The sequence below is a fragment of the Pungitius pungitius genome, chromosome 21, assembly GCF_949316345.1.
Source record: "Pungitius pungitius chromosome 21, fPunPun2.1, whole genome shotgun sequence".
In the NCBI taxonomy this organism is placed as follows: Eukaryota; Metazoa; Chordata; class Actinopteri; order Perciformes; family Gasterosteidae; genus Pungitius; species Pungitius pungitius.
In genome coordinates, this window is record NC_084920.1 from 10340882 (window position 1) to 10359033 (window position 18152).

General features: G+C 43.9%; 1 protein-coding gene across 1 annotated transcript; it reads right to left on the bottom strand.

The window, feature by feature from the left end:
- Window positions 1-3965: 3965 nt before the first annotated feature.
- On the bottom strand, window positions 3966-7855 carry LOC119213281 (nucleoside diphosphate kinase-like). The gene is made up of 5 exons (XM_037464470.2): window positions 7727-7855; window positions 5902-6034; window positions 4562-4663; window positions 4351-4463; window positions 3966-4269 (listed from the first exon to the last, which is right to left on the bottom strand). The coding sequence occupies exons 2-5, from the start codon at window positions 6028-6030 to the stop codon at window positions 4155-4157; spliced, it is 459 nt and encodes a 152-aa protein (XP_037320367.1). The 5' UTR covers window positions 6031-6034; window positions 7727-7855; the 3' UTR covers window positions 3966-4154.
- Window positions 7856-18152: the final 10297 nt, after the last annotated feature.

Here is an 18152-nt window from a genome sequence, read left to right on the forward strand (position 1 = left end):
TTAACAGATGAGATGATTTAACAAAGGGGTAATGTATAACTGTGACTTTTGTGATGCTGTACGGCTTGAATATGAAGGCCCCATGCAAACGCAGATCATACCCATCATTTCTCTTTCTACCAGTAAGGTTCATGATTAGATTCTCAGGAAGTTTCTGTTTCGTTTTTCTTTTCTTTTCTTTTTTTTTTTTTTGGTGTTTGTTTGTGGGTTGTTAGGGTCCGAACTACGAGTGTGAATCAGCTGGCTCACCATGTTGGTCCGTGGCAGCAGACACGCGTGCTGAGAGGCCCGTGGAGGAAGGGGAACCCCCCCCCCTCAGTTACACGCCGCTTTGAATGTGAACACCACTGAATCTCCAGCAGCTGTTTGAGAGGAACCCTGGGTAAATGACAACGATGGCAATTCTAATCACACAGACTCCACTGGAGGCCTTTCGGACAAAAAGAAAATTGTCATGAGGACTTCAGCGGTGTTTAAATTCCAAGTGTTGTGATTCCAAAATGCTCATTTGCTTCCACGCTGTTCCAACAACGAGGGCTCGTCCCACAAGCTTTTCGATCCGTCTTCGTGTTAAAAATTCTACCTTCAAGTCCTGGACAGACGCGGTCTGTGCTTTGATTCGCCAGCGGGACGTGGGACACGTTTCTCTTCCACTTTCCTTTCAGTGATCGGATTGGGCACAAAGCTTCTCAGACCAAACCAGCAATAAAAAGACAAAGTCTCTGTCAATCATTTTGGAGCAGATCTGGTTTCAGCTAAGGATCTGTCGCCTCTGAAGCATTAAAGTATGTCGCGACCCAACAGCATTAATATCTTAGTACAAAACAAAATCCGACTGTTCTATTGACTGGTTGCTGCTACCTTCCTCCAGATTAATCCTAAATACTTAAAACGCACAATCAACACTGTTTTGGGTCTTCTGCTTCTCGCTCCTTTGTAGATATGAAACGCTTTCTTGTTTTACCTGGATCCCCCCCGGGCTGAAGGGAGGAGGAGCCCGGTGGTGCTCCTTCCGTGTGTAGCTGTGTCGTAGAAGTGTGTGTGTGTGTGTGTGTGGGTGGGTGGGTGGAGGCGGAGGCGCGTCGGACAGAGCGCGTCGTGCTGATGTCGTGCTGAGCTCGTTTCTTCGTCCTTTCGTTGTAACCGTCTGTGTTTCTTTGGTTTTTCTCCCGCTGTGATCAGTAAACGTATGGTTGCCCATATCTGCCAAGAAAAGAAAATGAAAAGGGGGGCTGTGCTCAAATCCAGATTAAAAGTAAAGTTTGTCTGACTCAGGAAAAATTATAACGTCAAAATGCGTCTGTTAAAATAAAAAGTGACTTTTTAATTTTTTTTTTACTTCTCATAGTTTTGGCTCAGTGAATCAATTTTGATGTATTTAATAATAATCAATCAATAATGAAATATGAATAATCTATCATTTTATGTCCAAATGTTGAGGTATCTCTTTTTCCTAATTTTTGGCAGCACTGGGCTTCCATAGCAGTACGTCGTGTGGTTGATTGTTATTGCTCAACTGGTTCTGCCAAATGTGGGCAGAGCTGGATGTATTTGTTTTGTTTTTCTTGGATACTAACACGGGTCTTTTGTATGTGATTCTCCTCCCCCCCCCTCCACCCACCCATTATATTAAACCATTATATTGTGGTGCTATATATATATTTGATAAAAATGACTTAATGTATTGGGATTACTATTGTCTGAAAATAATTGTGAGTTGAGAGGGTTATTGTGAAAAATCTATTTTTGGATACAAATGAAAAAAAAAAAAATCTATGTTAATAATTATAAATCTATTGATATTAACACCAACCGCTGAGGTACATTATTAGATTACGGTTTAAAGTTTGTACATCTTTTTGATAGTGTATACCATTTTCCTTTCATATGGTAAATTTGTGCTGTGACCGGGCTTTGATAGACTTTGTAAATAAAGCCAAATGTTTGGATCATATTATTGGTTGTGATGGATGGCTTCTTTGTTTACAAGCATTGCAAACTGTTTCCGCATGGCTGTGAAAGTTTATCTGGTGATTTTTGTAAGATCGGACTTTTACACTGAATAAAAAGGCTTAAGACTACAAGCACTTTGAATCTGTGACATTTTAAGACTTGTCCTCACGCTGAACTCCTCCCATGGCTGCTTTGTCCCCAGAGTTCTAAAATTAATCTTTTATGCTCCGCAGTGACATTCATTCCTCTTGCTTCAGTGAAACTGTTTGGGTTTAGAAAAAGGTCCTGGCATAGTAATTGGATGTAAAATGTTAGTGTACACTCACCGGCCACTTTATTAGGTACACCTGTCCAACTGCTCGTTAACACTTAATTTCTAAGCAGCCAATCACATGGCGGCAACTCAGTGCATTTAGGCATGTAGACATTGTCAAGACAATCTCCTGCAGTTCAAACCGAGCATCAGTATGGGGAAGAAAGGTGATTTGAGTGACTTTGAACGTGGCATGATTGTTGGTGCCAGAAGGGCTGGTCTGAGTATTTCAGAAACTGCTAATCTACTGTGATTTTCACGCACAACCATCTCTAGGGTTTACAGAGAATGGTCCGAAAAAGAAAAAACATCCAGTGAGCGGCAGTTATGTGGGCGGAAATGCCTTGTTGATGCCAGAGGTCAGAGGAGAATGGCCAGACTGGTTCGAGCTGATAGAAGGGCAACAGTGACTCAAATAACCACCCGTTACAACCAAGGTGGGCATAAGAGCATCTCTGAACGCACAGTACGTCGAACTTTGAGGCAGATGGGCTACAGCAGCAGAAGACCACACCGGGTGCCACTCCTTTCAGCTAAGAACAGGAAACTGAGGCTACAATTTGCACAAGCTCATCGAAATTGGACAGTAGAAGATTGGAAAAACGTTGCCTGGTCTGATGAGTCTCGATTTCTGCTGCGACATTCGGATGGTAGGGTCAGAATTTGGCGTCTACAACATGAAAGCATGGATCCATCCTGCCTTGTATCAACGGTTCAGGCTGGTGGTGGTGGTGTCATGGTGTGGGGAATATTTTCTTGGCACTCTTTGGGCCCCTTGGTACCAATTGAGCATCGTTGCAACGCCACAGCCTACCTGAGTATTGTTGCTGACCATGTCCATCCCTTTATGACCACAATGTACCCAACTTCTGATGGCTACTTTCAGCAGGATAATGCGCCATGTCATAAAGCTGGAATCATCTCAGACTGGTTTCTTGAACATGACAATGAGTTCGCTGTACTCAAATGGCCTCCACAATCACCAGATCTCAATCCAATAGAGCATCTTTGGGATGTGGTGGAACGGGAGATTCGCATCATGGATGTGCAGCCGACAAATCTGCGGCAACTGTGTGATGCCATCATGTCAATATGGACCAAAGTCCCTGAGGAATGCTTCCAGCACCTTGTTGAATCTATGCCACGAAGAATTGAGGCAGTTCTGAAGGCAAAAGGGGGTCCAACCCGTTACTAGCATGGGGTACCTAATAAAGTGGCCGGTGAGTGTATAGTGTTCCATTTAGTGCTGTATGTTCCTGTCAAGTCTCAATATAGCATGCAAAAGTATAGAATACAGTGTATAGCTTATTCAAACAATTGCATACAAAGAAGGTATTGTATCGTACATTGGCAAAAAATGTATAGTAAGTTCCTAAAAAAATCCTAGTGTTACAAGCATTTAAAAAGTAATTCATACTCTATTTCATGCAAAATTGTCATAGCACTCTTGGGAAAATATAGTTTTGCTAAACATGTCACACTGTGTGAATCCCTTAAATTTATTATGACTAGGAGAAAGTTAAATGTCCAACTTCAGATATTTTATTCTAATAAAATATATTGTCCTTAGTAATTGTACCATGGCAACTTCTACAATTGATCTGAGATCAGGCCTACATACAGCAATCTTATAAATGCATTTCATTAGAGATCAGCAGCATCATCATCATTAGTGTTCTGACTAATGAAGGAAGAGACGTTTGTATTGTGTTCGTTTTATTGGAAAGATCACCTTTTAACAAAAATGACAGCCATTGCCTGTACATTTCAAGGAATGTTTCTAAAAATGGAATAGAGCAGAGGAATGACTTCAGCGAGTACAGTATGACTACTTCTCCGCTTTAGGCTAAGGTCACAAACAGAAAATGTGAGGCAAGGAGAGGAGGGCTCAGTACAGCCAGCTGAAGGCACAGCTGGTGTAGGAGACCAGCTCGTCGTCTTTGAACCACAGGGAGATCTCCTTGTTGGCACTCTCCACTGAGTCACTGCCGTGGATGATGTTCCTGGGGAACAAAGAACAAAGTCAGCACATCAGCGGGCGCCAACGTGGTCCAGAGGAGCAGGCGCTCTGCTAAAGCACTCACTTGCTGACGTCGATGCAGAAGTCTCCCCTGATGGTTCCGGGCTTGGAGTCAGCCGGGTTGGTCTCACCCAGCATCACTCTGCCGGTCTTCACCACACCTTTGCCCTCCCACACCTGGAACACAACAGGGGGCATGAAACCAGCCGCTTATCAGTAGCCACGGTTTCTACTGACAACCACTCAGTCTTCCACAACCTGTTGCGTGTTCTTACCATGGCAACCACTGGACCAGAGGTCATGTACTTCATGAGGGTGGGGAAGAATGGCCTGTCCTTCAGGTCGATGTAGTGTTGCATCAGCAGGTCCTCAGAAGCCTGCAGCCAGAGACAAAGGCATCAGACATGTAAAACCAAACAGGGAATACATGTCATTTGTCCTTCAGCAATAAGGCATCTCCGGGGGAAATAAAAAGGGCAAATGTTTCACCGTCTGTAGGGTTGGTCAAGGGTTTTTCTATTGCTAAACCATTTGGTGGAATTCTCACTACTAGTTCAGTTTATCATATAAAGTGTCAGAGTGCATGGGGTGTCTGGGAAACTTGGGCCTGGACTCTGGAACAGCCACTGTGCAACAAAAAGTCTTAAGTAGTTTGCAGAGTTGCCTGTATTTGGTCAAAAGGGGGCTGCCCACTGTACTAACGACGCTGGACTCCTTGGGACCTTCAATATAGGTCAGATCTGACTTTCGAGGAAAAGCCTCAGCCAATCAGTGTGCAGCAGCAATGCCAATCGGTCCATGTCTCTTGCACAAGGAAGCAGTGCACCTCATAACAGCCTCCTGACTTTATTGGCAGTGTGACGCGCTAATAGGCCTCTAAAAAAAATACATCCCATTGTCACAGCTGGTAACAACCATGTGACTTGAGGTTTGTGCATCTATTCAGCGTCAAGGCTCCTGTGGAGGCCGATAACCAGAAAACATGACACCAGAGAACAAGTAGACCACCTCAATGTGCAGGTCATTGACGTAAAATCATTTGTGTTCCAACGACAGGTTCTTACACTGGGTCCAACTGGGGGATCGCAACTACACCAACGGCAACACAGCAACATGGGTAAAAGCAACACGAGAACCTGCACCCCAGAGCAGCTCAGGGTACAAGCGGACGAGCGCAGCATCAGACAGACGGACAGGCATACAACATTGTATCTTTAGATGGCTAGTATGCCTTCAACATGTCAGCAAGAGGACAAAAACACAGCTTGCAGTTATTCTTGAGCTCCTTTCCTGCACCACATCAGGAATAAAAACTGAGCAATTAGGGTCAAGTTCCTTCCTCAGTTATCCTAAAAGGCACTCTTGCATGCGTGGAGGCCAACAGGGAAGTCTTTCATGATGCAGTATTAAAAATGAACATGCTTCCCACTCCAGCTCAGATGTTAGCGGATCAGGAGTCTTTAGCTCAGTGCTTATCTATGCCACAGTCAGGAATAGACCAGCAGGCTTATCCGCTCACTGGATATTCTTAACTGCCACACTCCTGTGAATGTTAAAGCCAATCCAAGCTGCGGTTAGGGCAGCGCAACCGAGTGGAGACAAAATGTGTACTTACATGGACCATCCTCATGCCCACGAGTTTGAAGCCTTTGGTCTCAAACCTCTTGATGACCTCGCCAATGATGCCCCTCTGCACGCCATCGGGCTTGATGGCAATGAACGTGCGCTCCTTCATCTCGGCCATGATACTGAAACAAGGCAGATAATGCAAACAGTTCAAAGGGAGGAATAAAGTGCAATGAGCAGGAGGAACGAGCCTGCAGTCACTCACGCCTCCTTGTTGCCTTTGGTACAGCGAGGCGTGGGGCCGGCTGCTGAGGGCACCGACCCCATTGCGGACGCATAGACTACTAGGGCTCCGTGGAGCTCCGTTTGATCATCTTATCTGAAGCACCGTGACATTGACTCAAAGCCCCGCCCACAGAGTTATTCGTTTACATGGGGCACTGGATAGAGACTCACTGGCCTGTTCCTCCAATCACAGCGTGTGAATTAAAAACAGGTCTTAGATTTTTTAGACTAGTTTGGGCAGGAGGACCCACCAGCGGTCAGGACTGTGATGACTCTGTAGGGATATTTTTGTACATCTTCATAATGACTTGTGAACAATAGCTCACATTAATCTTAAACAGCTCACTAGCAACCTTTACAGGTGCGTTACTTTTAACAAACTACTAAACGGATCAAATCAGACTTTGACACCATATTCCACAGACTTGTTTCAGTTTTCACATTTGTTTTGTCATTAAACATCAACTGGAATGATTGACATAACAAATCAAGAGGAGGAACTTTATTAAATGTTGGCAATACTGAAACATTGCTCATCCCCTCACATTAGTCTCTCCAACTGACTGCTTGCATGGATTAACATACGTTTTACATGCTGTAAAAAGAAACTAAACTCAAGTGGCTCTATGGCAAATTGTGTCCAACAAGGTGGGGAGGGATTCCCTCCCACACAACTTTGAAGACAGAATGTCGAGTTATGAATAAAGAGCATCATATGTAGATTAGATGCAGCCCTACTGTCATTAAACTTTCATTGATAGCCGAAATGTTGCCAACTTGTCTTGTATATAAAGCTCTGATCATCTACATTTAAGAGCACACAAAAGAAATAAGCTTCTGTTTACATAACTAAAAACTTATAACTTAATTATTCTTCACATAAGATTACATAATTGGCCTGATATACTGCAATCAAACAAAACATCTAAAACCATAGGATAGTATTTGCCAGAGAAATTTGATTGAAGGGAGCAGTGGAGTGAAAGTGACTTGGGGCGCGTGGCACTAAGGTCGCATTTTAAAGCCCTTCCGCGCAGACTGAGCCCCGATGAAGCACTGCAGCAAGTTGACGTTCGTATGTAGGTTAGACCGCGAGAGTGGGGAGCGGATTGTCTGCGTTACGATTGCATCATGTGGTATAGTGCCGTGTCCAGGTTCGTCCCGAGCAAACACGTCATTACGGATTCACCGCAGAACAAGAGGCAGTCAGGGTGCGTGTCAGCATGCGGTCGCGAGGAGATGACAGCACGAGCCCCGGCCTTCAGACACTCCGCCGCATGGCCTTTGTTCGCGCTATGCGACAAAGACTAGTCCAAAAAAACTCCAACACCGCACCACAAACACATAATTAGCGACTTTTTTACCCCAACGACGTCTATGGTAATCTACGTTAAATTACTCTTTTAAAACACAGTGATAAGCAGCAGACGTTAACGCCTTTAAACCACGTTTACTTGCGAAGAGACCAGCTGTAAAAAATGTTACAAAAGTGATTACAGCTAGCACAAAAGTGAGGCGTGTTAAGGGGAGGCAATGAACCGTCTATATGTCGTAGAGGTCGCAAATACGAGTAAAAACACTCGGATTACCTGAACAAAAGAGCTCACGTTGGGTTTACGGGAAAGTGGCACCGGTTGACGTGGGAGCAGAAGACCGGAAGAATGCGGGCAGCCGCGTTTTATAGCAAAGGGCGGAGACTGGCGCGCGACGGCAAGTCATTGGAGCCAAAATAGGAACGAACAGTTTGCGAAGCAGTTCCGGGAAGTCCTGCACATCAGTTAGGGTGAAAGCTGGCGAATAATGAACCGTTCGAGTTTGGTGGGACATATCACTACATATCACAAGTTCTAAAGGGGAAATAATGACGCTTTCATGAAAAGCAGAACCAGTGACACTCAAAAGCACCACTATAACTACTATACTATACTATACTACACTACTATATATAATGACCTAACCCATGCTATTATAACCTAATAATAATAACCCAAAATGTTAATACAACCTAACACTAATACGCTAAAAATGTACAAAAAACTGTTTTGACTTATTTTATTAGCAAATGTTTGACTGCATTTGTATTTGACTGCCTAAGCGTTTGTAATTTTTATTGTATAAAAGCATTTCTACAGAGAGCGGTTGAAGTGGATTCATATTGTCATCGTGATTTCAATTCAAAGACCTATCATCCTAATCAGAATATTTCCAAAAATGTGTTAAAAAGAATGAAAATAATTTGAATCCACATATATTTGGAATGTGATGAACAAAGCAAACTTTCACTTAGTCATGACATAAACAACACATGTTTCCGCAGCAACTTGGAAATCCAGCCACATTTTAAGATTGTTAAACAAAAAACTTGAGGTGGCAGGGCCCCCTCTGACACGTCATTGACCACCCCTGGTGAAAACTCATTATTCTAAGCCACAATTCTATATCTACCTGGCAAGGATAAAGGCCCTGGCACTGCAAACATCTAAGAGGGACCTCACATCCCGTGTGTCTTGGCAATAAAGTTACACTTCACACTGCAAAGACAGCGGCTTACAAGGTGAAATGGCTCTCTACCAGCAGGTGGCGGTGGTCTGTGTTATCACCAATGCAGAGCACCTTCGATTTTACTGTAACACACACAAAGGGGGAGAGGGACTTCATTCCTTAGCTGCGGTAGTACTATATCATCACTTTGCAAATAGACATTTTCCCCTATTCATGCTCCAAATATATTGATCACCTTTAGACTTAACCGCCAAACAGAGCGTGTTCTGCCGGCGATTAAACACGCTCAAATGGCCAATAAGACGCCCGCAGGACCCAACCAGGACCCACTGCAAAATCTCTGCCACACACTCGCCGCCGCCCAGCCATTGATTGATGGAAAAACCATGTAGTTATGTATATAATAAGAGGATGTTGTCATTGTGACGTTACTAAGCCTCACGGTCTACAATTTTGCCATCGCTTTGAATTACTTTCCACAACCAATGGAAGAAAGTTAGCATATTTGTAATGGGGAGGAATAGAGTTGCTCAACGTGGCCCTGGTGGAGTTAGTGACCTGTCAATCACAAGGTAGCCCAGCCGTTAACTATACTGTGCTTTATGGTCTAGGTGACTCTAAATGGACCATAATATACTAAAATGAACATCATGCTGAGACTATAAACTCATGTTTACAATGTTGACTGAAGAAATAGATCAAGTGAGAAGTAGACTTGATGTAGACTTTCTTCTTTCACTCTGTGCACCACTTAACCAACTGGTTTAAAAAGTTAAACACAATTTTGTTCATAGTTGACTTTCAGTCGATAACCTGAGAAGTTTATTTAGCTGGGTTCATTTATTTAATCAATTACCATGTTTTTAACATCGAGGAGAAAATAGTAATTAAGTAGCAAACTGTATTGTTAGTTACTAAACTGGAAATGAGTAGTGGAGACAGAGATGGTAAATGAAGGATATTGCTGCTGGGAGCTTTCATGCTCCTACAGAGAAAAGAATTGCCTCTTCTATCATGCAAGTAATGTCTTGGGGTTTTGAGCACATATGAAATCTGCAGGCTCACAGCCTATAAAAGTCAGCTTTAGGGGGACTTAAATAAGGTTAGGGATCAGCAGCTTGTGGCTTTTATGGTATGAGCTACAGAGGAGTCATAAAGTCACTGGGCATTGCATGACATTAATGGCCCAACCTTAATGCAACCCGTGATATACTGTGTAGAGGCCAAGAACTGCATCTTCTGCTTAGAGCAATATCGTGACCCCCCTCCTCCTCCCCCCCGGCCCATTTCAACCGATTGAGGTCAAAATATAGTGTATGTATGTGCCAAAAACTCAAAATCTCCCTCTGATTTTGGAATATCACATATGGCAAGACTGGCTCACACCTGGCTTCCACGGCTGGCAGCTACTGCCTCAGCACCAGCGAGTGAGAGGCCGAGACACTTCTGGGATTAACACTTATTTTTGCCCTTTGGTTGACACCACTTTGGTTTCTATGGAACTCCTCTATGAAATACACACAGACCAATGTTTATTTAGACTTTTGAGGACATTACATGCACTTCACTTAACCATGAACACTGACCTAAACATCAATTTTGCGCCACAAACATTAACAGGGTATTACAAAAGACAGACTCATATTTCATATTTGGCAAAAAACGAGAATAAAATCACCTACTTTTCAAAATAGCCTATTCTGTCTTCTTCTTACTTATTTGCCCTTCTCTCGATATCTTTCCTTTTGTTTCCCCTCTCTTCCACTTGCTTCCTTGCCTCTTGCACCTGCGGCGGCGGATGCTATTAGCAAACAAATAGAAAGTTAATCCACTGCCCTAATCCATGCCCAGTCCTATTTTTTACTGTGGTTTGAGGCCAGGATTTAACATTCTTTTTTTACTTTCTCCCTTGTTGGATTTTTTCAGGAGAACGTATCTACTGATGGCTAAGTGCTGATCACACCATTCCATAAAGCGTATTAGTGTGTGTGTGTGTGTGTGTGTGTGTGCGTAACTACAAGGCCTCCAGGGGCTCAGGCACTCAGAGGATGCAGACACCAGGAACGGTGGTGCAGGATGCTGCTTGTGCCGTAATGGATTGTTATACAGTCATTATTTGGGATTTTAGAGTCTGCACTCACAGCTCGCAAGAGTGTGAAGCTGTTGGGGCGGAATTGCTTCGGGACGCAAAATGTTTCTCGACGGCAAGAATGGGTTTGGTTTACTGCCTCAAATTGCTCCTGTAGGAGGAGGCAAATGAGTGATTTCACGACGTTGTGTAGGAACTTCCTGCTGGCAGGCGGCCAAATGCTGCTTTAAACCCCCTTCCGTGCAATCTGAAGATGGGTTTGCGCACACCTGCCGGTACCTAAACGCCTACCCCCCTGCACACATACACACACACACACACACACACACAAACCTGCCGGCCGTATCCACCGCTTCCTGTACGAGTAACTGATGGATACGGAAGAAAAATTAGTTTTTTAGGCTGATGCCCTTTTATGAAACCCGTAGATCTCTGCGGCATCCGCCCGCCCAGAGGCGATCGTTACATGGCCGATAACTGTGTCTCTGACTATGAGCAGCACTTTTTGGATTGGAAAAAAAGGCAAAAGCTTCCCACTTGTGAACAACAGTCAACAGTCTCAAGCTGTCTCGGATGACCTAGGCACACAGCCACTGTAGGGCCCACAGTTCTTACCACACACACACACACACACACACACACACACAGGCACAAAGATCTGTCACTTCCATCGTTCCCTCAAAAAGGAAACTGTTGAATTCCATTACATGACCACACAGCCGCACTCCGAATTCTAAAACTTGAAGGAACACACTTAAGTGCCTCGCAGATGAACATATGCAGGAAGGTACATAATACTGTAGATGCTGTCTGTGTGTGTGGCAGAGGCCCAAAAAACAACAACAATAAAGCGGATTGCCAGAGCACCATCTGAAGTTGGAAAGCTTCAAACGTGAATAGTGTCCAGTCAGTCATGAGGGTCCTCAACCAGTCATTCAACCAGGTTAGGCTACAGTATCAGGGCGTCATGTAGAACCAAATCATGAGAAAGCAATTTCATATTAGGCAGCATTTTCATTAGTGCATGATCCCCTGAAACTAAGAACCAAGGTGATTTTGGTAAACTTAGAAGGCGCCCTTCCCATTTACACTAAAGCAGAGGGTCTTCTTGGTACGTTACACGAAGGCCAGCACGGTTCACACAGCAAGGTGAGCGGACCAGTTCCAAACCGGTCCAGGGTATGGACGACCTCTGAGCGAGGCGAATGACGTCACCTCGGTTTTGTACTCAGCAGGAGTCTGAGAAGTGAGCCAAAGGGGTCGGTTTCATTCTGCAACAACATCACTATCTCACACACCTGCCCTTTAAGAGTGCTCCTCAGGTCTTCTAAAGTGTTGTTGTTGTGTACGTTTCATGGGACACTCTGTCTGCACATGGTTCATGTCACGTTGTGGGCAGTGGTATCCCGGAGAGGGTACGATGGTCATAGGGAAGGGGTGGGGGTAGATGGAAGCCAAATGCAAGATTTTGGAATTCAAACAGCTATAGACTAGATGCATCAAGAATACTTCAAGTGAAGGGAATCACAGAGGGAGAGAAAAGCCACCAGGGCAGGAACTGAAGTAAACTCAGGGACACAAGAGGCAGGAAAATACAAAATAAAGCAAGGCCAAACCAAGCACTGTAATATTGGCCATGTTAGTCGGGATATGATAATGCACCATGCTGCTATCCTGACCTTTTGTGTAAATAAGGCCTCTGTTGTACACATTATATTCCCCCCTGGGTTATTTTCTTTTTGTGAAGTTCAAACTGTGCCCGGGGCTCTGGGGCCGCAGCTCTTGTGTTCATTCTTCTTTTGTTTCGGTTTAAATGTCGTTTCATGGAATTCCCCAGGTTCCATTTTTTGTGTCTTTGTTTTAATAAAACATTTGTTCATAAATTACATTTGTTTGCACTCCTCCTGCCTATCCACACTGGTTCTTCCACATGCCTTCTTAAGTTGCCCGGAGCCAGAACATCTTGTGCGCCCTGCGTGGGGGGGTTTATGTTGATGTTAGCCGTCAGGGGGGGTGTGCACTTTATGATATCCCCTGTTATTCAATCTCATCTTTTCTTTCTGATGGTTTTACGATGGTTAATCCAGTCACACAAGCTCAAAGCTGCAGCTCCTATCGGAGAATACATCCCTCATAACCATTTGCTTTCTCAGTCCATTTAGCTGCTCCGGTATCACAGCTGCCTCTATAACCACACTAATGGACAGGATTATGTTCCTCACAGATCATAGGGAAAGCCACATAATCTCTGACACGATCTGCAAATAGAAAATGTATTTCAGGAGTAACTCTTTATATCTAATTGATCTCTGAATGCCACAAGTCTATGCATCAAGTGGCATTCATAGCCACAATCAGCTAGATGACAGATAAACTACTATTTTTAGTGCTCAGGATTATCAATCCATAATTTAAAAAGAAATAGGTGGGCAATAAAAACAAAAACAAAGACATGATATTTTATGTTAAAGTAACAACATGACAAGTTTTGTTCAGCATGGTAGCAAATAATAATCCTAATCCCAAATGGATTATCGGCAACTACAAACTATTCACATACAAGGAATGTGACGATTAGTGAATGACAAACACAGTACACACACACACACACACACACGCAAACAGTATGAGGATATATTAAAAAAGGGTTAGGGTTGGTGTGATAAGAACCACAGACAGAATAAATGTCACCAACTGTAAATAATCACCATATTAACATGATAGATGCAGATGTGAATCTCCCGTTCCACCACATCCCAAAGGTGCTCTATTGATTGAGATCTAGTGGTTGTGGAGGCCATTGGAGCACAGTGAAGTCATTGTCATGTTCAAGCAACCGGTTTGAGATGAGGATATGAGCTTTGTGACATGGTGCTGCTGGAAGTAGCCATCAGAAGATGGTACACTGTGGTCATAAAGGGATGGACATGGTCAGCAACAATACTCGGGTAGGCTGCAGCATTTAAACCATGCTCAATGGGTACTACGGGGCCTAAATGTGCCAAGAAAATATCCCCCATGCCATTACACCACCCCCACCAGATGGATACACGCCTTCATGTTGTTTATGCCAAATTCTGACCCTTCCATCTGAATGGCGCAGCAGAAATTGAGACTCATCGGACCAGACAACGCGTTTCCAATCTTCTCTTGTCTCATTGTATTGAGCCTGTGAAAATGGTTGTCTCAGTTTCCTGTTGTAAACCTACAGGTGTGGGTGTGTTGTACGTTCAGAGATGGTGTTCTGTATTCCTTGCTTGAGTTCCTCTTGCCGTTCTATTACCTGGAACCAGTCTGCCCATTCTCCTCTGACCTCTCGCATCAACAAGGCATTTTCTGCCGCACACTGGATATTTTCTCCTTTTGGGACCATTCTCTGTAGATGAAATCCCAGTTGAACAGCAGTTTGTGAGGCACTCAGTCCAGCCCGTCTGGCACCAACAACCATGCCACAGTTAAAGTCAATTAACTCCCTTTTCTTCCCCATTCTGATGCTCGGTTTGGACTTCAGCACGTTGCCTTCACCACGTTTACATGTCTAAAACGCAGTGTGATTGGCTCAATTTGTGTTAACAAGCAATTGAACAGGTGTCGCCAATAAAGTAGCCGGGTAAGTGTATATTATATAAGCACATGATTGTAGTTTCAATGTTCCACCACAGAGGGGCAATCTGGCAGCACGCCACGGAGCTCGCGAGCCTCCCTCCTCCTCCCCCCGCCAGGGAGAAAAGGATCGAGCAGCAAGGAGCTTCCAGCTTATTCATGTCTTGTGTTCTGCTAACGAATTGTCACGGCGACAGATCCACCTTGAAATTACTTTTTTTCACACTTCCCTTTGAAAGTGAATCCACATCCACAGAGGTTGCAGCATGAGTCTCGTAAGGCCGCTACCCTCCACTGATGTGCTTTCTGGCAATGACACGCGCTCGTGTGAAATAAAATTCTTCTTTTTTCTTTTTCTCCCACTCACATGATACTCATACTGAACAATTTATAATGATGGATCAAACACAGCCGTGTATAAGGCAGCAGAACAGGAAGACGGGGGGGGGGGGGATTTAGTGCACCAGGTAGAACACGGAGCTGGCCCTCTCATTAAAGCACAACAGCGATCTTTTCCCTCGACTCCACCGGTATCTCCTGAGGTGAAAGCTGTTAATGACGTGCGAGCATGTGTGTGTGTGTGTTTTAGTTTCAGAGGGACTGGACAGAATTAACTAAATGAAATGTAACCGAGAAAAAGAAAACAGACACCGAGAGTCAGGTTGTTCTGTTCCTATGCAAATGTGTGAGAACATTTTATTTTATTAATAGTAAAAACATTGTTTAAAATGCATCAGTAAGATGCAAGATGGGGCGCTACAATGTCCTCAGAGTAAATTTGACTAAATTGTATTTTCAAAAAGTGTGGTTTGGAGGTGGAGTGGGGAGGTATTGCATTCTTTACTGAAGGTAGAGCTACTTGTTGAGCTACACCCACAATGCACTTGGGTCATTTTGGGTCACTTAGCGGGCTCGTGAGGTGGTGCATTAAATGGAATTGATCAAAGGAGATGCAATCTTTCTTTTTTGACCTATGGCCATAACTACAGATCATAAACTTCTGTTCTTAAAGCCCCTTACACCCACAGTAAAGAAAACGTAAATATTTATAACGTGTATGTTTTTCCTGTAGAGGCCACAGGGTGCCTCTCTGGACCTCGGCCCTTGGGGGGGGGGAACTTAAGAGTTGCTAACAGCAACTCTTAAGTTCCATTCTCTTACAGTGTACCAGGACTGTCTCACTGGTATAATGGATGTGATTCAAAGCGTACACAGCACATTTCAGAGTGTTAAATTGACTCTGTAAGATTCAATTTGAACTCTAAGCTGGTGTTTATGTTGTCCCAATCTTGTCAGTGTTAAATCAACACTCAACGAAGTGTGAACAATTTATAAGTGGAACAAGTGTCTAATAAATCTGCTCAGTGTTGAATACAACGTCATTTAGCTGATGCTTTAATCAAAAGACACTTGCATTTTTAACACATGGTGTTTACATTATAACTCAGGGTGCAATTCAGGGCTAGGTGTATTGCTCAGGGACACCTTGACATGGAACATGGGTAAGCCAGGGTTCGAACCCACAACCCTGTGGTTCCTGGCGCACCCTCACCAATCCATGTGACACTGTACAGTTACGTTTCAATCCTATAATAGAGTTAATTTAACTGTGTTTAAAGTGTTGCAAATGAATCTGATCTTGACACTGGATAATGAATCCACCTCTTTTGTACAATTGACTCTGTAGGAGTTGAATCTTTTTGCAGTGTGATTTTGCAGTTCATATACCTCCGGTAACCTTGAATAATTTTTTTCTGGCAGATTCCTGAAAAAAGATGTGTCAGAGGTTTTAGCACGTCATTCTATGATATAAAATAAGTTGGTGAATGTCCCTCTAAAAAATGAGTAAACAATAGTCCGCCTTTGGATTGATTATGGTGACGTGAAGTCTTGCAATCCTCCTGCAGTTCTTTAAAAGGGTTTATATTACTTTTTGCTTTGGCTTCGGGCTTGTGCTACTTTTTGCACTAAATTGTCCCTTTTCTATATCTAGACTCCCCGCTAACTACTACAAGCAGATGATAAGTCATTGTAGTTTTAGGAATACGAATTGGTCCAGTTTGCATTTCCTCCTCAGAAACATATTTCACAGAAATATTTAACCATCTCCATCTCAAAGTATTGATTGAGATTACGGCCCATTTCACCGGACTGGAGGGTAACTGCTACATCAGTGTTGCATTACAATAGGTCGTGAGAAGAGAGAATGAGGTAGAGCCCATCATCAGAAATCCATTTGCAAGCCTTTAATTGACCACATAGAATGCGAAGGGCCATTTCAGACACCAGTAAACTTTTTACATCCTCTCGCTACTTGTTCACTCCGCATCTGGTTGGAGAGAGATTTATCCAATTAGGAGACCACTGGGAATGGCCCGCTGTCGGTTGCATATTTTGATACGTCTCAAGCAGTCCATGAATTGCCGTAAACCAGCGGAAGGAACCTGCGTGCACCTGTGTGCCACAATCACATGTATAATCCTGAGTTAAAAGCATGCTTAACTGTGAAAACCCTCTTCCCTCATTGCTACTGTGCTTCAAATCTGAACCTACGCCTCCACGCGCCGACGCCCCCACTCCGCCAGCACCATCACCAACCCTTCCATTTGTCAAGGACAGCATAGGTTTTTCCCTTAATGAAGCATCAGTCCCTCCTCACACATGCCTCTCTACTCCACAAACCCTTCCTTTGTCTTCATTAGCCCCCCCCGACAAGCTCCCACCGTGACTCAAAGTGGGCCATTACCGGCCCCCAGAACACCACAGGGCTCTGCGCCGGGCACTAATAGCTATCTCCAGACCCGCAGCCCCCTCTGTACTCCACTGGAGGCCAGGAGGTGGATGTGGAGTTTAGTGCAGGAGATACTAGGACGAGGTTGTTAAGTTGTCTCATAAATGCTCTTTATATGTAGCTATCCACACGTCAGCTACTCCCTGTCCTATTGTAACCGCTCAAGATGGTATTTGGCACCAGCAGCGCGGGGAGGCTGGCCAATTCGGTAGCTGTCTTGGCAGAGACAGGGGAAAAGAGAAGAGAGAAGAGGGAACGTAGCGCCCAAATGAAGCAGTTTACGCACTACAATGGTGCGTCGACATGAACAGGAAGTCCTCTTTCTATCGGAGTCAAGGGCACATCTGTGATACGGCTCGGCATCTCAGTGTGCACAGCGACGACGCAGCTCATAGACACATCTCTGAGTGCCGTACGCACTGGTGCATCCACCGGTCATGAGAAGGTGCTTCAGGTTCTCAATCTGCGCCAAAACAATTAGACACAACCTGCATGCCTGTTGCTGTGCACCACTGGCATTTATACAAATCACAGGTTAAGGATAAGAAGTCAAAGAAATAGTTTTATCCAATCCGTCTATGATGCTTACTGGGGTTGAGAAGCGTGTGTCTGAGAGTCAATGCGCGATGCTTTAGAACCCTGGATGAGTTTATTATTTTTGAAAATGGAGCAGGCAGATCCACATGGAGATCTTTATTTATTAGCTAGCAAGAGTCTTCAATACTGTGCTTGGTTTGACATTACACAATTTCATCTTTAGCAAATAGTTGTTTGCTGCTATGAGCCAGATATACTGTATGTCACTGTTAACCACAGGGTTTTTATTTACTAAACTGAAAAATTTAGAAAATTGTTATGTTACAGTTTTTCCCATTTGCTAAGACACAAACTGGGTTCTTTTTGATCTTTTTGATCTGCATTATCCCATTCATAGCACAGCAGAAGTCTCCTCTTGTTTTAACACTTTTTCATTTGTTACACACATTTTCTTACACTTTGTTAAAACATTTCCCACAGATCTCACTGAAAG

What these genes read in the sequence shown, in the direction of transcription:
- LOC119213281 (XM_037464470.2), bottom strand. Translation starts at nt 6,030, where the DNA reads ATGGCCGAGATGAAGGAGCGCACGTTCATTGCCATCAAGCCCGATGGC. An exon ending in CTGGTCCAGTGGTTGCCATG is followed by an intron (nt 4,464 to 4,561) that starts GTAAGAACACGC and finishes GTTGTGTTCCAG; the next exon opens with GTGTGGGAGGGCAAAGGTGT. An exon ending in TTCTGCATCGACGTCAGCAA is followed by an intron (nt 4,270 to 4,350) that starts GTGAGTGCTTTA and finishes TTTGTTCCCCAG; the next exon opens with GAACATCATCCACGGCAGTG.